Genomic DNA, 20,409 nt, shown 5'->3' with positions numbered 1-20,409 from the left:
AAAACCGTTAAAATGCTATTTTTCCGCCGAAACATTAAAAATTATATTTTAGTTATTTTATTAACAAGTTCACCTGGATGCAGATGGAAGTTAAAAAATGAAAATCAAACGAACATAGTTGCATTCAGATGATTCATCTGGATGCATGGACGAAATGAAGAAACAAACAACACCCAGATGGAGCATCTGGATAGGACATCTAGATGGACCATCTGGATGCATCTTCCAGATGTACAAACGAACAGGGCCTAAGATAATACTTTGGGTACCCATGGGTAAACCTATACCCTATTGGGTTGTTTTTTGGGTTTGGATTTCAACTTTGATGTTTCTGGGTTTTTACAGGTTGGGTATAAACTGGGTTGGGTTATTTGTGGGTTGGGCTGGACTGTGTTATTTTACCCTAAGTTAACATCCCTACGTGGAGCACACCCTTAGGTGGACTGGCACCGAGGTATTTGGTTTCAACACAACACCCCCAAAGTTTTCTTTTACAGCTGGGATAGCGATTCAAAATAGATTTCCTACTAGAAATCGTATTTCACAGTGGAACAGAGGGGTTTTGACATTGTGCGGTTTATGCAAGACAAAGCCAAAAACAAAAACCATAACTGCCGATATTTTTGAAGAAGTTTGGAAAAATCTCACACACAAACTACTGTCCACGCAGTATTCAAAAGATTGAGAAGTTATAATGATACTCCTTAGGAGAAGTAAGGTTGAGCTATTCCTCCTCAGATATGTTTTTTAAGCCTCCATATATGCTATTTGGAAGGAATTGTATGGTAGAAGGTTTGGTGAAGCGGCTAATTCAGATGTTAGTTTTATTAAGCTCATCGACAAACAGGTCAAAAACCATATTTCAAGTTGGAAAACAAGGGAGGATTCAATCTATCGGAAGGCTATGGCAACATGGTTCCTTTTTAGATAACAAAAGATATGATGTAAACCAAATAGTTTTGGTTTTCTCAAACAAGAGCAATTGTGCTGTAAAAAATTTTTTTGGTTAAATTAATTTAACTTTCTTTCAAAAAAATGAATCCAAGCTGAAAATTCGAATTATCACCATGTTTTCTAGCGTTTCCTCAGTAGACAATAGTCATAACATGAATTAACTTGTTGCATATAATATTCATATAAACGTGTTTCTGGTAAGACAAAACAAAGGTTGATTTAACTCTATAATACGACAAACTAGGGTCGGCCCACCCTACGGGGGATATATTTTACTTATGATCTAGATTATTATTTTTTGTATGATTTTATGGCTTGTATTTTAGGTTTGCATTTGCAAAAGATATGTATGATAATGATTTTTGTCTTTTATGAAAAACATTAGTTGTTTCGATATTAAAGAGATGTGCCGTTGATATGCTCTGAGGGCTTCAAATGGTCTTCATGTTGTTTCATTTTACAAAACTTTGATCCCATAATTGGTGGGTTATTTGTGGTTTGTAATATTTTAAGTTCGGAAGGATTGAGTTGTGAATAAATTTTTGTGTGTATGTTATAAGAGTAATCACTTTATATGTTGAAATCATAGTCTTTCGAAATGCTTTTGGAGTGGAAATGGTGACTATTTGAAGTTGTATTTCTTATTAAAAGTATATTGTTATATTGAATGCGAAGAAGGTAGTCAAGTAAAGCTAATCAAAATAAAAAAAAACATTGAAACTGTAAAGTGTGAAAAATGAATAGTGGTCGATGAGTGTAGACACTTGTTACTCACCGTAAAACTAACTCCAAGAACTTCTCCATTAATTTGTGTAACAATCACGGCTACGATTTTCCAGATTATTGAGATGACACTTTCTTTGTGGCATTATAAAGATTATATTAGTTCCATAACATTTCTTTTTCAATATAGAGACGTTGCGTAATGAACGTTTGTTGGTATTGAAATATACTATTTTACTTATTAATTTAAGTTTTTTTTTTGCTAAGATTTATTAATTTAAGTTGTTGGTTAGTTTGTTTGTAAGTAATTTTTGTTTTGAATTTTTGATTTTATGGCATCACCATGTGAGTTGTTATGTCATTTGCAGTTGAATAATTTGTATCCTGATTAACCTTGAATGCTATTAATAATTCCTACAGCAATAGTCTCTCAGACTCGGAAAATTATAGCGAAAATGGCTAACCCAATAGCAGATTCCGCACCTGCCACCATTGTAACCAATGAAGAAAATACTTGACTCCTCGTATCATCCGAAGAAATGGAAAATGCCAAAAAGTTTGAATTCACAGCTAATAACATTGATTCAATTGGCATTGACATAATAGAAATAATTCGTCTATGTTATCCACCAAAATATGCACTTTAGACTCATGTTTGTCATATATATACTTACCATGTTTTAGAATATATACTATAAAACAAAACATCACTAACCCCCTAAAAAATTGTCAAAGAAGCAACAATTTTCATGTAATTGATAGTCACTTAAAATAAGTATTTTCCGACACACAACCTTGAAAATGAACGAATAAAAAACATATAACAGTACTAGCACAAAAAAAAAGCTGCTCAGGCTCGTTCTTTTCAAAAATCTTGTAGCATTCTGCATTGTTTGTTGGGTATGCATAACCATGCACCACCTTACAACAAATGTGGGAGAGTAAATCAACACTAACTAACCTATCCAATATCGTTGAGAAACAAACAAAAAGGTAGCAGGATTTTGTACACAAAAAGGAGTACACCTTAAGACAACATGATAAATAAAAAATGAATAAACTCTCTTAGACATTGCTCCAGGTACTTGATCAGCAGAGTAAGATAAGTCTTGGACGGTTATACACAATATAGCGTGTGTGTGTTAATGTCATTGGACGGTCAATCCTTGTATCCACCTGGAAGAAGGATACCTAATGATTTTGTTGAGCTTCGATAAATTTCTATTTCAACCATGGTTACAGTTCTAAAACGGCTGCAAAACAAAAACATAGAAAGCAAAGGTCAACGGTTTATGACTGTGTTTTCAATTCTTGTTATCTCCTCCCTGCCTAAGAGCTTGATCCTCCAGTCCTCCTAACAGAAATTGATGCTCTGTTTATTACGGCAAGGTGGCACTTTGAAGGTGATTTGTTTTGTGAAGGGTTGGCCGTCGCGTTGGCCCATATTTTTGTAGATCTTTTAACCATTTATTTATTTAGAGGTTGTTGGTTTTGAAAAAAAAAATCTGAGAATATTTGTTGTGGGAGACATGAAACATGAACATGTGATTGATTTTCCTATGTTAGCAGATTTTGTAATGATGTTTGTCTAGCTTACCTTCTTTTTTCTAACGGTTGTTTGGCTTAATAAGTTGTTAGTAGCTACACTCTTTGCTTTTAGAGAGACCTGAAAATAACTGAATCCAATGTATCTGAAACGGGTTCGGATAATAGTATCCAAAGTAACCATATTACCCGATTCGGTTCGGGAATTTTGTATTCAAACTATCCAAAAGTACCAAAAAATAACCAAAAATATTCATTATATACGGTTTTGTTTGAGTATTTTTTATCCAAATTATCATATTTTATCCGAAAATACATAAAATATTGAAAATAACTAATATCTTTAATTTATAATTTAAATGTAAATTATTAAAATAATTATACATATAATTATAAATAATATTTGTAAATATAGATTTACATTTCAAATATCTTCGGATACTCATTCGGTTTTCGGTTTGGATCTCGAACGGGTACCTGAATGCCCAGGCTTAGCCCATACATAACAAACCTGTTTTAATGAAACATAGAGTTTCATTTAAATGGACACGTGACACAATGTATGAGCTCGACTTTCTGACATGGAGTCCCATATGGCAGCCTCAGGAGTGAGTAAAACACTAGTTTATAAAATAAGATAGGGTATGAAAACATCCTAGCTATATTGTAACTTGGGAATGTTCCAAAAAAAAATTGGGAAAAAATGCTTAGTAGTAGATTTTTGTTTTGATGTGTTTTCCACTATTTTTCAATTTATGTTTATTAATATTTTCCCGTTTCTGAAAGTAAGATGTTTTAGATTTTTTACTTGTTCCACAAAGATAGATTTTCTATAGGTTGAAGGTACTTTTTATACTTTTAAGAAACATTAAATGAAAATATTTAAATTGATTAAATTTCATTAGTGAAAAGTTATTAAAAATGTAAAATAAAGTAAAAGAAAAATTAAATTATAAAACATTTATTGAATTTTTAATAGAGAAAATTGGATAAATGGGACACTTTGAACTTGGATTTGTCATAATAGGATTTATAGAAGATGTTTTAGGAAAATAGGATTTTCATTCCTGTAAATACCAAAGTACCCTTAATTTATCAATTATGTTAAATTAAAATTTAAATTATAATAATTTTTGTAATAGATTTTTAATGTTAAAATATTAAAATGTTAAAACAAAATTTAAATGGGGAAAAAGGGAGACGTGGGATGCCGCAAACCTAATTCCCCTTTCTCATTTTCTTCTCCGCCGTGGAGTCGTCGCTCTTCCATGGCGATTTAGGGTTTAACTGTGAGAAGCCCTGTTCTTCGTCGGTATTTCATCAGCCCTTAGTCTCTACTCTCGTCTCTGTCATCATCCTCTTCGATCTCACTGAAGACACAACGAAATCGAAGCGTTCTTCCTCTTCGTCGGGTCAAATCGATTTACGAAGTGTTCTTCCATCAATTTCGTTAAAATCTCACACTTCTGCACACAAGGTATTGGATTACATCTATTGATTCTCATCTAAAACGAAATCGAAGTGTTCTTCCATTTAAACTAGATTCTTTTTTAAAACGATTTGTCATGTTTCTTAAACTAATTTTGTTTCACGGGTTGGTTAAACATCTTATACATCATTATTTGTGTGATGATATTGATACTTTCACATGTTGAACTAACAATTTTTTCATGGTTTGTAGATATGTCTGAGGAGTTACCAAAGAGGCTTTTTAAGGAGGGCGAGGAGCCCCGAGTGACTCAGATCAACAACAACTGCAGGATTGACTACATTGTCCGAAAGTTCCAAGCGTGGCTGCCAAAGGAGTTGGATGTTGTGAAGAAAGATCCGGTTTTTCATCAGATTTTTAAGCTCCATGAGAATGGTCTTGAATAATCTGCGAGGGTGATACACAGCTTCTTGTGTAGGGAGCTGGTGACTTACTTACAGCACGAGCTTTGGTTTGTCTTTGCGAGGAGACCGCTTCGATTCTCATTGCAAGAGTTCCATGCAGTAACCGGGTTTGAATGCGATACTCGTATCTCGCTTGAGGAGTTCAAAGAGTGGAAATATGATGGTGGTTTCTGGAGCAAGGTTTTGAGGAGAAAATATGGAACAGTTACACTCTTCAACCTGTGGACTAAGGTTGTAAGGAAGCTGTTAAGAAGTGGAGGAATGCAGATCGCATACGCCTTGTCTACTTGGCGATCATTCTTTGTGTGGTATTAGCAAAAGATGAGAAGGCTAATATCCCCCTCAAATACATCACGGTGGTCATGGATCTTGACAGAGTTCGAAAGTATCCTTGGGGAGTTGCTGCTTATGACCTTCTCTGCAAGTCAATAGCCAAAAATCGTGGCCAACTGAAGAAAAAGACTACTAGCTATGTCTTGGATGGTTTCTCATACGCCTTGCAGATTTGGGCAATGGAAGCGGTACCAAAGATTGGGAAGCTTTGTGGAAAAAAGCTGGACAAGGGTTTCAAGAACGGTCCTAGATGCATAAACTGGATGGGAGCTGCGAAGGTGTCATATGAGGAGATCATTCGGTTGGAGGAAATTATTACACCCGAGGTAATTATCTCTATTTAAGATGACTCCATCCGGTTTGAAATGAGTATTTAGGATCTAACTTTATTTACCTTTCTTGTGTAGGATGACATCTACCCATACATCTCATGGACATGAAATTATGATGTTGTCAAAGCTCAGGCGTTTCGCAGAGATGATGATGTGGAGGATGATAGAATCAAGGTTCTGATGGAGTTGATAACGAATGGGCATGATTTAGTGAGCATGTTTGGGAAACTGAAGAAAATGAAGTGGTTTCTTTATCTCTTGATGACGAATCAGCCGTGAATGATGAAGCAAGCGTGAATGTTGAAGCAGCCGAGTGATGACGACTTTCAGACTCCGAAAGGATCAAAGAACGTTGGTTTTAGATCAAAGAGGGGTAAGAAGAGGCTTCCGGATCGTGGTATGGAGAAGAGGAAGCATAAGGTTCTCGCAAGTGGCCCAAAGCAAGCTCCTTTTAATGAAGACATGAAGGCTTTTGTGACACAGTTGTTTGAGCACAACTTCTCTGGAATGGAACAAAGGCTACAGAAACAGATGGCTGCGACATTTGAGCCGATGCGGACAGAGCTTAAAGATTTACGTAAGGAAGCAAGCGTTGAAGTTGAGCTTGGAGAACCTTCACCAACAAAGCCATCGACGAGCCAGGCACCGTTGAGGAGGTCCACACGCGGGGTAAAGAAACACTAGTCTTCACCACTCTCTTGAATGTTATTTTGTCTTGTTTATTAGATGGTTTGCGTGTCTGTTTGTTTTATTGGCATCTAAGTTATCGGCCTGAATTTTGTTGTACTTTATAAGGTCTCAGTTTGTAAGTGTGCTTGGTGTGTAAGTGTCCTTGGTTTGTAGGTGTCTTGTTTGAATTTATGTAATGGTTGTGAACTTTTATGTAAAATATTTATGTAATGATAATGTATTTTGGTGTCTCAAATAATGATAATGTACATCGAATATACCACCATTTTCTCGTGGATTTGAGAACAGTGTAATCGAAATTATTCTTCATCGCCAAAATTTCCATTGTTGCCTTCAAAACCCCTTTACTTGTGAAAATTTGATCCTTCTTCACGAAGTCTCCTCTCCAAGCTCGACCATCCTTATCACTGTCTCCATTGTTTTGACAAAGTTCTATGTTTTCACTCCTTAAAGCACCGCAACCATCCGCAGCGACATGATCCGTTCTTCTAACACAAGACTCCTTTGATGGCTTCACAAACTCTGCTCGATTTATCTCAAGAACTTCTTCATCCTCAACATTACTTGAATCCCAAGGCTCCTTATTCAAATCGATATTGACTCGTTCCTTTTGATTTACACCAGAAACAGAGAACATCACACACAAGGTAGTAGACGATTCCCTCTTTGCATAGCCCACAAAATTAGATGCTTGCCGATCATTGGTGATAATAATTGGAGGATTCCCTCTTTGATTCAACAACGAATAACTAAACTCAGCATTAATGGCATTATGGCCCACCCCATATCCTCACACACCATGATCTTGAGCTGCTTCAACGTAGTAGTAGTTGTTAATGTTACCATTCGACCATGCCTTTCTTTGTCTACCACGAAACTCCAGTCATCACTGCAACTACACATCCATTCACCAAATTTAACATAGATTAGAACCATGTTGTATTTATAGAGAAAAGAGAGATGATTATGTCGATGAAGAAGAGAAACACAAAGAACGACGACAAAAGGTCGTGGGAGAAGGAGAAAAACGTGGGAGAAAATATTCTAGGAGATATTTAGGGAAGATTTAGTTTTGATTTATGAAACATCTTTAACTGATTATGGAAGTTATCATATTTTTCTGATTTCCTGTAGAATATATAACCTAGGTAAGTCAGAACACAGTAGAGTATATGTGAAACATATTCTCCCCTAACCACATAAGGTAAAAGACATAACATATCATGGCACAAAATATAGATAAGGTATATCACTACTTTGTGGCTATATGTCGTTATCAAACTGAAGGTATACTGAAGACATCTTTTTTGATTAAAACGTAACGTAACCTAGCCTTAGAATATATAAGAAAAGATAGGTTATGTTGTATACCGAAGATATAACTATGTATAAAACTTAGTATCCGATTTTTAGACTAAGTAGATGACGAGAATGAGTATTGTAACTGTAGCTAGAAGATGAAATAAAATATGATTACAGTTACAATACTCATTCTCGTCATCTACTTAGTACAAATCGGATACTAAGTTACCTTAAATTTGTAAGGTGAATTTTTGGAAAAAAATTAAGTTATTGTCTTTGTACTTGTTGGGTGTTCTATATAGTTAATTGGAACATATTACCCTTTTTTTGTTTGTTTGTTTGGTTATGTGACTTCAACAAGAAACTAATTATGCTTCAATGTATAATCAATCAGTTGGGTGCAAATGCAGCTGAAGAATCATCCTGATGAACTCTGGGAGACTGGGAAGATGGGATGAATGACTACATTAGCCATGCTTCCAACATTCTGGTAATAAATATTCTACAGTTACATCATGATACTTTTTTTTTCACAACATGAAAAGTATATTTGGTTAGGGTATGGTTTTGTCTATTGCTATGTCGTGCTTCTTTTGGTTACTTCTTTTGGTTACTTCACTACTTCACGTCCATTTTCTCTCTTGCAGGAAAAGTTTAAAGATGTTAGCCATGTTCTTTACGTTGACGCGGACGCAGCGTCAAGCGGCTATAATTAACAAACAAGATTGAGAAATTTAATCGCAGTGTCCGTAGTAAGTTACCGCCGGCGACTATCGCTAGTGATCGTGTCCGTGTTTTCATGGACGCTGTAAATATTAGCGGCTGACGCCAACGCTGCGTCTCAAACATGTGTAGATAGCGTCTAATGATTGCATGAGCTGTCATTAAGATTCCTTTGCATTTTTTGATCGCCGTCGTTAAAGCAGCGCGTTCCAGAAACGAACAGGTCTGTTGTCAACTGGCTAAAACAAAGTAAGGGAAAGGGGGATAATGTATCCCCTGAATCTACTGGAGCAGAGAAGAAACAGGTGGGTGAAGTCGAGAATAACGACGTTAAACCAGCTTCAAATAACAGCCTCTTTGCTTCAAACACTCAACCTGGCATCTTCTCCACCAATCAATCTTCCAATTTTTCCAGCAGTCCATTTGGTTTAGCATCCAATAGCCAAACTGGATCTTTTAGTAGTGGCCAGTTTGGTCTAGCCAAAAGCAATAGCCAACCTTCTTTCTCATTTTCTAATAATCAAAATCCTTTTTCATCCGGAGGTATCTAGATACTTTTGCCATTTAAAGAATCATTTTCTGGACAATAGTTTATGTCACAGAGACCTAACCTCTAATTTCCTTGTTTTCTGGTATTAGTTACTCCAGTGTCCATACCTACAAAGCGGGATTCCCCAGAAGATGCAGACGGTAGTGAGCTTATCACTATTCTTCCTGCTTCATAACCATTCTTCTTTGAAAGATTATGCTGTGAATTACCTGTTTTCTTTCTCAAATCTGCAGAAGATGAAGAACCTCAACCGAGCAGCCCATCTGTCAGAAAGACCGAAGAGAAGGGTGTTACTGTGGTCCATGAAGTCAAATGCAAACTTTATGTCAAGGTAATAATCAAAGTAATATGAATAACGTATGCATGCAAACCATTAAGTGTGTCATCATCAAAGTCGTCTTAGGTGTCATAGGCTTGTAAAAGAGTTTATTCTCTCTCTCTCTCTACTTTAGTTACCTTGATGATCTGTTCTTGCTGTGACTGTAGTAATTGGTTGATTATAACCTGTGTATCAATGTTATTATGTAGTCAAATGACCCAACAGATAAAGGTGCATGGAAAGATAAAGGAGCTGGGAATCTCTGCATAAAATGCAAAGAAGGCGTCGACAAGGGGACAAAAGAATCTAAACCCACAATCCTTGTCCGAAACGATGTATGATTTCAATACACATACACAGTTAACTTCCAACTTTGGTCCATAGATTCTAAACTGATTTTGTTAACTAGGTCGGGAAGCTGCTTCTTAATGCTCTACTGTACACTGGAATCAAGACGAGTGCACAGAAGAACGCACTTGTTGCAATATTTCACTCCTCGGTAAATGAGATTCTGCTGAAGCTTTTTTATTTAGCGTTTTCATGGTGGTTTGGTAGTTTCTTTGATTTTTATCTGACCTGCAACAGGAGGATTCCAACGAGAATGTAACACCTAGAACCTTTCTGATAAGGACAAAGACAGCAGAGGCTAGGGATAAGTTAGCAACAGCCATCCAAGAATACGCACCTTCTTCATAAAATGCCCTAACCCTTTTTATATCTTGTGGAGCCATCCACTATATTTTTGTTCTCACTTGATCTGTAATACTAGGAGGGTCTTAAGATAAGGGCATGATAAGATTGTTGTATTGATTGTGAGAAAGAGCCAAAGTTACTTTGTAGCTTATTAGAGAATGTTGTGGCACTTGTAACTTTAAAACCCAGAAACAATAAAATCATTTCTTTTTGTATATCACTCGTCGGCTGTCAAAAAAAAAAAAAATCACTCGTCTGTTTAACTATGATATAAACAAGTGTACATAATAATAGACTTTAGAACCTATAAAAGCCATATATATGTACTAGGACCGGACGGGCGGGATGCTATTTTAAAAATTATGTAAATAGTTAGAGTAAATATTCAATATAAATTGTTATATTTTAAAATATACATATTAGTTAAATTCTGTATATGTTATTGTATTTGATGACTAAATATATCATGGCGTATTGATAAGTATTTTTTTCATGGTGCCATCACATCATTTTTAGAAATTTTCTGAAGTTGGATGAATCTAAAGAGTATTAATAGCCAGGAAATAGACAAACTTGTAATTATAGATTAAGTAAGTATTTATGAGTAAAATTTATTATTAGGTCGGTTAATTATTAGTTGTGTAAACCGGAAATACTAATATTAAAGTACCGTATCTTGACATGTTGGGCAGCTTAAATTTGATATAAACCAGTCAACGATGCACTGGTGGTGAAAGATATGGCTACACGGCAATTCGTTGAATTCTCTTTGCTTACAATATTGTTAATGCATACAGTGTAGAGTTCATCGTCTTTTTAGGTGTGAGTGTGCTAATATATACATCTGAATCAATAATTACACAATATTTCTGGATATTAAATGGAACTCATAAGTAATTATATAATAACAACTTCCATAACCACAACATAAGTACCCAATTAAGAGTAAAATATAAGCTAAAATAAATAATATATATAATTATATTATAAACCCAATAAAGCATTTGGCTGAAATAAATAATATATAATGATCAAATCTTAGTGATTTTTATGTTTTTTTCGTACTCAGTATATTCTGTGTTGAACTTGAAAAAATGACTATAAATTAATAAGCTGTTAAATTCTCACCGAAATTTTGTGATTGATGTTTAGATATTTATAACATAATACAAAAAAATACAAAAGCGTACGGAAAATAGTTAACAATAAAATATTATTATATTAAACTAAATAACTATTCAAAATTTGATCTAAATAGCTGCATTGTATTTTTAATATGAATTGTTAATTAGTAAAACAAACACCCTTTTAAAAATTATATATATATATATATATATATATATTTTTCCCATCAAAATATATGAATGACTATTTCTTCTTAACAATAAATATTTATAAAAAAATATGCAATCTATTTTTTAATATTACTATTATTTTTTTAGTTATAAGTATGCTTGATTAGTTTTTGTTGTATGGATTATATTTTATGAGGTTATGTTATGCACCATTTGTGTCGACTTATTTGAAATATAATTATTTTATTTGCTGTGTAAATAAGGTAGTAAATACATATTAGGGACTCTGTATTTGAAGCCATTTATTTAACTAATAGGGTCAGTTTTAATAGGATGTTTTTCATCAGAATGGGAAATGTAGAACTGTAAATAAGTTAGAGTCATTTGTCGACGGAAATTTAAAATAAAAACGGAGTCAAGAGTTTCAAAATATTATTATTTGTATTTCCGAAAACAATGGCTTCGTATAAGCTCAGAAGGGTTGAATTTCAGATTGGCTGTTGTTCCTGTGAAGAAAGTGGTTTAGTCAATATTTTTTAAAAAAAAATCAGATCAGAGACCGTCTTGCTACGGCCGGGGTATTTCCATAATATTTATTTTTAATTTTATCATTTTAATTTATTTTATTATTATGTATATATTAACATTTATTATTAAAATATAAATCATTAGACAATTTTTTTTTAAAAACATTTTTTTAAGAAATTAAATATTTTTGGTCTATTAGATTTGAATCTTTTACTACTCAAAATAAGTTATTTTTATTAATGTAAATTATATATCACGTGATGAAAAACATATAAAATGATATAAGCTTAGTTTAATCTGAATATTTTTATCGTACTTATTTAATTTTAATTAAAATAAATTTTATGCACAATCCATTTAAATTTTATTTTGGCTTTAAAACCGTTAAATTTATAATGTTTAAAGATATTAGAACATTTATCTTTTGTTTTTTTTTCCTCTTCATCATCCATCTCCGTTGATGTATTTGCTATCTATATACAATTTGTTTGAATAATGTTCATAGTCGTATTTACATAATACTGTTATTTTCTCAGAATGGATTGGTGATCAAAATAATTATTAACAAAGTATAACAAATATTGTATTGTGGTTAAAAATCTATATTATAGTTTTCTTTGGATTTCACATGCTAATACATGATATGTAACTAAAGTTTTTTCGAAATAGGCTTGCATGATCATTGTACATCATCCATCGATTACAAATGCTTCTTGTTTTTATATTTTACGTGTATTGTCCTCAACCTAGAAGAGAAAAGCTTTATCATACGTTTGATTTTATGCTTACTCAAGTGTGCTCAAGTATGGTAATTAAGTATTACCTAGCTAATAGCTTATAGTCGCACCTTTTGTCTTTTGTTTTTTTTTCATAAACCCTCCATTCACATCTCGGTTATCCAACCTCCTACTTTCCATGAAATATGTATATAACATTAACTGTTTACTATAGTGGGAATTCATTCATGCTAAAAATGGTTTTGATACGAAGGTCACTTAGTTCGTCTTGTTTCAGTATAATTGTTCTTTCTTTCTTCTACCACAGTTTAAGACATGTAAAGAGACAAATTCATAAGGATTATATTACCAGAATCTAAAAAATCCATGTATGAAACAAAACGCAGAAATAATAATAATAATATATTTCTAATATTATATTAATAACTTGATTTTCATTAACAAAAGGACATTTAATCATCATATAATAACAAAGTTCAATGACCATTCAGATGTACCGCATGAAATCTATTGCCATACACCGATTGGAAATTTAAAACAGATGCATGCAATCACATATCAAGATCAAACACACATGTGTCTTTGTTATTTGCAACAAAAACCATCTAAGAAGCCTTAACAGAATTCAACTTGGAAAGGAACTTACTGGTTTACATTTTCAGAGCACTTACTGATAGTGCTGATGGCAGTATCTACTTTGAGATCCTAAAAATGTCTCCGGCAACTCCTCCTATCTCGATATCTGCTGTGATGGCTATTATTCAAATAAATTTGAAAATCATGTTCACATGACTCAAGCTGGAAAATTGACGGATTGTACTCAGCAGAGACAATGCTTTCCTGCACAGTCCAATACCAATCAAAATGGGGATTATAGCAATGACATGATCAGAACTAACGTTTGCTAAAATGAGAAACTTCAAGGCCTTGTTAAATTATGACACTTACCCATAGTGCCTTTGAAGATTCTTCCTCCAATAGTTTAATGATGGAAAGATTACTTTCGAAGCGTGAGAAACTGTATCTTTCTTCGTATTCGTGAATCTAGACAGTCTAATTCCAATTTAAAAAGCAGCTTAGATTTACACAAACAAACAAAAATAAAAAAAGGTATAAACAATCTGATGTACATATATTTTCTTACAGACCTTGTAAGCAGATCAGAGATTGAAGTACATGAAACCACTCGAACAATTCTAGAACTTTCTGGATTCTGCTTTGAAACAAATAGAAAACTCAGAATAACTGAAACAAATACTCAATCTCACCACAGAGCAAAAGCCATACACACATACCTTAATATGCGATAGTAAGCTGTTGAACCAAACATAGTATAAACTAAAGAAACGATCTGAGCTGCACTCTTGGCAAGTTACTCCCTTCAAATCGAGACCCACCCAGCATTTATCTGGCTACATCAATATACCAAAATCAAAACTCGTTTTAACAACAAAGTCCACACCTTTCTCTTTTAAATCACTATTTAAGACAATGTTTGTACCATGTCTGAAGAAACCAGAGCCAACAACCTCCCAACCCAATCATCAATGGCTGATTTCAAAGGCTTAGCTTGAAGCTTCTTCTGGTCATCTGAAGACGACGGAGACTCGGAGTCGCAATTTTGTGGATTGGTGAGGATAACGTTTATAGGAAGAAGACATACTTTTTAGGTGAAGTTTAACCGGCAGGAAAGGAGAAGAGAAGTATTGAATGATGAATCATGAGTGGAGTGGGTCCAATGAGTAAAGAACGATGTTAATAGCGATGAACACTTAATTAAATAACGTAACAGAGGCCATGAATCGGGAACGATACATCATGAAGGAGACCAATACAGTGATTCCAAACAAATATCTGAGACATACAATCTCGTACAACCTCCATTGGAGTTTGACCTAATCTTAGTTTTAGGGTACAAAGAATCCTAGATCAAGCGGAGAAGACAATGTTGAGAACGTCATACCTATTTTTTTTTTTTTATGAGCCCATACGACTTTCTACAGAGTCCACTTCCAAAGCTAAAGCCCGTATCAATTGCATATGCATTTAAATGAAACGGTAAGTTTCATCCTCATAAACACGTGTTGCGATTATAGAACTCGAATTTGTGACATGGCATCCTAGCTGGACACTCTAGGAGGGATACAAAGCTTAATTTATATATAAAGATTCCATCAATCTCCCATTCATTCACTACATTTCTAAATTTATACATATAAGAGGGAAACAATCAAGGAACTGAACAATATCTAACATTCTCCATTTTGGTTCTGTGATCTATGAATAAGGAAATAATCAACTACTTTCACGGTAGCAACAGGGTCTTGTTGCGCTGATGATGCACACCATTTACTTGGAAACTCTCTCTTATGGCTCATCACCCCACTCTGTTTCGGCTCTGCATCCCAATCTTTGTCCAGCTTCCAGTCTTTTGGCACCTAAACTCATATCAATACACACATCACTCAGCATTAAAATTCCTTAAACATGAATTAAATCAACAATGACATGATACATAAAGATTGGTTCTTGATAATCAACTTAGCATAAGCACTATCAGTTTGGTGCAACTGTAGAGTGTTTTCTTTTTTTTTACCTTGTCAACCGCGAGAGTGAATACTTCAATGTCTTTATTCTCTTTGATGTGGAAACGAGTGAAAGATTTGTAATTGGCAATGCGGAGTGAAGAGAAAGCTTCATCAAAGTGGATGTGGAGCCAGTTGATGCAGATATACAAGTAGCTTCCAAACACCAAAGACACCACAGGTGTTGAAAAGACCCAGAAGTAAAGGAAGACAGAAGCATAATATATGACAGCTCCGCTTCGGGACAGAGATTCCATTCCTTCTTTGCATATGTTGGTCCGGGTAACCGCCATCACCTGATGAAAGCACACTCAAGATCGGTTTTTCACATTGGATTATCGGTTAAGACACAAAACAAAAATACAGTAATTACCTCAGGAACATCAAATGCTGACATAAGATACTTGATACACGCTGGATAAAGGCCAAACGTCCATTGTTCAATACGGGCTCTAAGGCCAGTAGGGTCCGGGAAATGCTCGCTTTCCACTGATTTGTACCACTGATACAACGTATGATACCCTGTGTGAACAAAAGTGTCACAAATTAGACACTGCCTTTGTCATTGAAACCCCAAACAACTCAGTATATGGTGAATGGAGACTGACCAGAATTTGCAAGTAGATTATGTTGAATACAGATCTCTATGCCTAGTTCCAACATCAACATGAGAATCAGAGCTGCCATCAGGTGCGCAGTAACATGGAGAACTCCGATTACCACTCTTTTCTTCCGAGATATCTTTGAGGGCACAAATATGATTGCAGTGATTAGCAACACCAGGACACCCGTAAACGACACGTATGATTGTTCCATCACATACACAAAAGCGTTCCACACTGTTCCTAAGAAACTCTCCAGGTGTCCAGAAAACGAATCACCTCGTAAGATGTGGGCTAGCTTACACTGAAACCAATTGATGAACGAGAGGGAATAAGATATCAATTTTCTTGTGCACTGTTTAAATAGGAAGACCGAGCTTAAAACGCACCTGAGGGAACAATGAAAAGACCAAGATAAAGTATATAATGCCACCTATGAAATCAAATTGCCAGTTCTTTTTCCGGAACTTCAAAATATTCCCCAAAGCAATCTGCAAACAGTAGAAACCACTCCCATTTAACATCAGAACGCATAGTAAAGAAACTGGAGGAATAAAAGTTTTAACCTTGCTAGAATCATGAAAAGAAGGGTAGGCCGCCTTGCTTGCATAGGAAGCCCCATAGTACTTTGAAAATTTGCTGAACACATGGGTGGGATGTAGAAAAGCTCCTCCACAGCCATTAACAAGAAGATGTTGGACATGGACGGGCGCATCTGATTGAGTAGATGAATGTCGCATATAATGATGCAAATCCCCTGCCATTCTGAGTTTACACCTGTAGTTTAAAACGTCGCATATCAGATGCCTCACGTTCTGCCCTGTATCGCTGCTCCAGTACCAATCAAGAAGCCAGCTCGGTTCATGCGTGATAATGATCACTGCATCATCCTCCTTAACCTAATTGAGGAAAAATATTTAAACTTTAGGAAAATTGAATAATCTGAAAAGACAAAGCCACTATATAATCTAGAATATGATATAAAAAAAGTTACCTTCTCCTTCACCAATTCGGCGAAGAATTTGAACTGGTCAACATCAATATCACCATGAAGTGCAAGATCCAAACCAAACACCCACCATCCCTTAGGTAGCTGCAACGCAAAATAGCTTTTCTTCTGGGGCATTAACCAGCCGCCTAACCAACTCTTATGGCATATATACCTCATGAATGTATTGAGTCCGTCAAACCAGTCTACGAAATAAATAAATAAAAAGGTATAGTCAGAGGAAATGGGAGAACAAACCAAAATGAAGGTGGGGCCTGGAACTCACCATGGTTTCCAGGGATGAGAAAACATTGGGGACCATCATAATCCTTTAGATCTTTCACTCCCTCAGGTAATTCTGGCTTGTCAACGGCGATAGAGTCATTTTTATACCAATGGGGAGGCTGTAGCGCATACTCAAATGGACAAAAGAGACGTTTTTCATATGTAAACGCTGATGGATTGGGGTACCTGAGGTACAACATCGAAAAGACATCAGCGGTTACATTTAGAACTGCCGAAAGCTAGAGAATATGTAAAGCACTTACGCAAGATCTCCTCCAATAAGCAGTACATTACCCCGAGGCAACGGTCTAGTTTCACCATCCACCGAGACTTGGAGAGTAGGCTGAGCAAGAAGTTTCGCTACAGCGTATGATGAGTTCCCACCATCACCAGTGTCCGCCATGAAATCAAACCAAAAATTGTCCTTATTAGCAAGGTGGTCATATAAAAGTTCTTCCCTCTTGGTTCCATCACAAGATTTGGTCATTGCAGCCTAAACATTTTCCAAAAAAAAAGAGGCAAAAAAGTAATTATCATAAATGTCTGGCCGCAGAAAGAAGAATCAAATTACCATAAAGAAAAGAAGTATACCTGCAGCATCCGCATGTCAAAGCGGCCAAGAAAGACCGTTACTGATACGAGGAGGTCAAACACAGTTTTAAACAAATCAGCCGATGTTCTGAAATATATATAATTAGAGGAATCAGCACCTGGTCAGTCAAGTGTCTTGCTTTTTTTCCTAAGCAATAAAGGGAAATATTAGTTTGGCATAGACATACCCTGAATACCAAGGAACCATATCTAAGAAATTTGGTTTCATTTGCTCCTTCTTCAGCTTCTCAACTTTGTCTACTGACAGAGGGTGTGTCAAAGCCCACCTAAAAAGCATAACAGAACCTATAGATGAAACATGCCCATGGGAATGTAAGACCAAAGTTGCTCAAGCAACTTACCCTGTTGATCTCTCCACTACATAATTGGCAATGTAAAGACCAATAAATGTGGCCCACAATGAGTATATGGGAGAAATTTCGCTAGATGAATCAGGACACGAACCATTGCACGCAATCTGAAAAGAAAAAAAAAACAAGGTAGGAACATGATTTGAAAAAGGGGTGAACAAATAAATCATACTCAGAGCTTAAAAAGAGATACCTCTCCATAAATGAACCATTTGGATAACAGTGGATAGTCACTTGCAGATCCAACAGGAGCAAACCACGAGGAGCAGACTTGGTCTTTCAGCTTATTCATACGAATTAATTGTGCGATCCATGTATTGTGCCTATGTTCTCTTTTCCAGAATGAAAACAAGCTAGAATACTGTCTTCCAGGAGGCTTTTGCCTGAGAATAGCTCGATTACCACAATGGCTGTAAAAGATGCAGCAAGCCATGCTAAGAACCTGCAGGGATGAAAGACAGTAAATTTTAAGTTTAAGGTAAAAACTGCATTCAATTTGGAACTTACAGCGCAGTTTTGAAGAATGGTTAAGATCTCAGGGCGTCTTCCAGCCACGCGAGAAACAAGACCAACATACCAAAGGGCAAGAAAAATGATGTGGAAGACAACAAGGAAGACTATTGAAGAAATGTAAATAGTCAAAAACAAGGACAAATTCATCCTCAAATCCAAACCCATTGACAGAAAGTTAGGAAGATGATACAAAGCTGCAACTAAAATCCAGGCAATGTACCACCGACTGAAGTTGGAGTAGTTTGGTCTGATGGTCTTGCCAATAAAAGGAGAAGAAAAGAAGTAGAAGAATCCGAGCAGGCATGCGTACATGGACCACCACTTGAGGGAAAACTTTTCTATGAGGGTGTGCATGTTATCGGAAGAAATAAAGAATAGGCAGCCGAGAAAGACAGCAATGATAGCATGGCGAGAATGCTCATGCGGGTAAGGGTAAGTATGGGTTAGAATCGTTCTGACCCTCTCCATTTTGAGGGTATTCAATAAACGAGTCGAGTGTTTGTCAGGGCCCATATCATGTGGTTCTTGAGTTTCTTGGTCAAAGCTCAAACAAAACCTTGTGCCTAATCAAAAAGAAAAGAAGAAGAAGAAGATATTTAACACATTTTGATCCACTAATGAAACAGTAAGTTTTGATAAAGCGGTCACAAGTTATATTGGATATTCAAATTTCACTTGGAGGAGAATCTAAAACTGCTGTCTGAACCCGCCCTGAATACCACTGATTGTATTAAACTAAGCTTCTTAAAGCAATTTAATAGCCAAGAACTCAAGTTTATGTAGTAGTAATCAACACACAAACAACCTGGACTTGTTAACATTAGATGATCTTCAATTCTCATAGTACATAAGATGAGAAAAAACTCTGACCCATCAACAAATACATTCTCAATAAAAGCTGTAAACATCCAATTTCATAAGCAATTATGAACTTAGGTAAAAAAAAAAAGGCGGAGACTTTTTCGTTACTTTTTAACTAAGAGATACGAAGACTAATCATACCTGTGAATTGGGTGCAATGAATCAAGGTGAAATCTCGAAACCCGTTTGGAGCAAAATCGAAACTATCGGATTTGATTTTGTCAAATATCAATGCGGTGGAGCTTACGCCCAAATACACACAATAACCCTAATTTTGAAAATTGAAGCTTTACAAAAGAATGATATGTGATGAGTCAAGCGTAGAACGAGTCACGTGGCTCTGCATCTTTGAATAACTTCTTTTTTTTTTTCTTCTTCTTTCCTTTTGGTGTGAGAGAGAGGGAGAGAAGAGGAATATATGAAAGAGGCGGTTTCCACACTGATCGCCATTTTCGTCTTCAGTTTCTTTTTTTTTTATATATATAAATAAAAAGATAAATAATAAATAAATAAAATAATATAAATGGATTGGAGGGAATCAACGAATGATTCCATTTCTTGCTCCCTTCAAAAATGTCCGAATCTTTTCTTAGTTACAGATTATTTGCGTGTACATTTTTGTAATCGAAGTAATGTAATAATCTATTAATTGTTTTCTAATCTGATATTTTATTTTTTTATAATAATAAACTAAGAGACTTCTCTTTTCACACAACTCTTGGTGGCAAATCCTTTAGAGAAACTTTAATAATAGAGTTTCAGAAAATAAAAAGTCTATAGGTTTTTTAGATAAACAAGATGGAATATGGTAGCAGTAGTGGGATATGGTCGGCTTGGGTGAACCATATCAACAATGTCTTAAAGAAAAGTGAACCAAGTAAGAAAAATGATATTAGGCTTTGTTATTTGAAAATGGATTGTTGAATCTTTATGGTTAACTAATTAAGTTTATAAATAATAATATTAGGTAAATAAAAACTTATACAAAAAGTGTGT

General features: G+C 35.2%; 1 protein-coding gene and 1 pseudogene across 1 annotated transcript; one reads left to right on the top strand and one right to left on the bottom strand.

Annotated features, from left to right (window-relative positions):
• Positions 1-6,077: 6,077 nt before the first annotated feature.
• LOC125584341 lies at positions 6,078-10,272 on the top strand (annotated as a pseudogene).
• Positions 10,273-13,048: 2,776 nt separating this feature from the next.
• On the bottom strand, positions 13,049-19,859 carry LOC106351446. Its single transcript, XM_048756794.1, has 19 exons — positions 19,555-19,859; positions 18,547-19,115; positions 18,233-18,481; positions 18,031-18,146; positions 17,857-17,955; positions 17,669-17,756; positions 17,341-17,570; positions 17,079-17,263; positions 16,799-16,998; positions 16,371-16,703; positions 16,194-16,295; positions 15,811-16,108; positions 15,576-15,724; positions 15,214-15,498; positions 14,119-15,055; positions 13,913-14,029; positions 13,766-13,830; positions 13,566-13,670; positions 13,049-13,457 (listed from the first exon to the last, which is right to left on the bottom strand). The coding sequence occupies exons 2-15, from the start codon at positions 19,063-19,065 to the stop codon at positions 14,867-14,869; spliced, it is 3,042 nt and encodes a 1,013-aa protein (XP_048612751.1). The 5' UTR covers positions 19,066-19,115; positions 19,555-19,859; the 3' UTR covers positions 13,049-13,457; positions 13,566-13,670; positions 13,766-13,830; positions 13,913-14,029; positions 14,119-14,866.
• Between the last annotated feature and the right edge of the window lie 550 nt (positions 19,860-20,409).

The sequence above is a fragment of the Brassica napus genome, chromosome A2, assembly GCF_020379485.1.
Source record: "Brassica napus cultivar Da-Ae chromosome A2, Da-Ae, whole genome shotgun sequence".
NCBI lineage: Eukaryota > Viridiplantae > Streptophyta > Magnoliopsida > Brassicales > Brassicaceae > Brassica > Brassica napus.
Note: the sequence above shows the minus strand (reverse complement) of the source record. Positions and strands in the feature narration are given on the sequence as shown.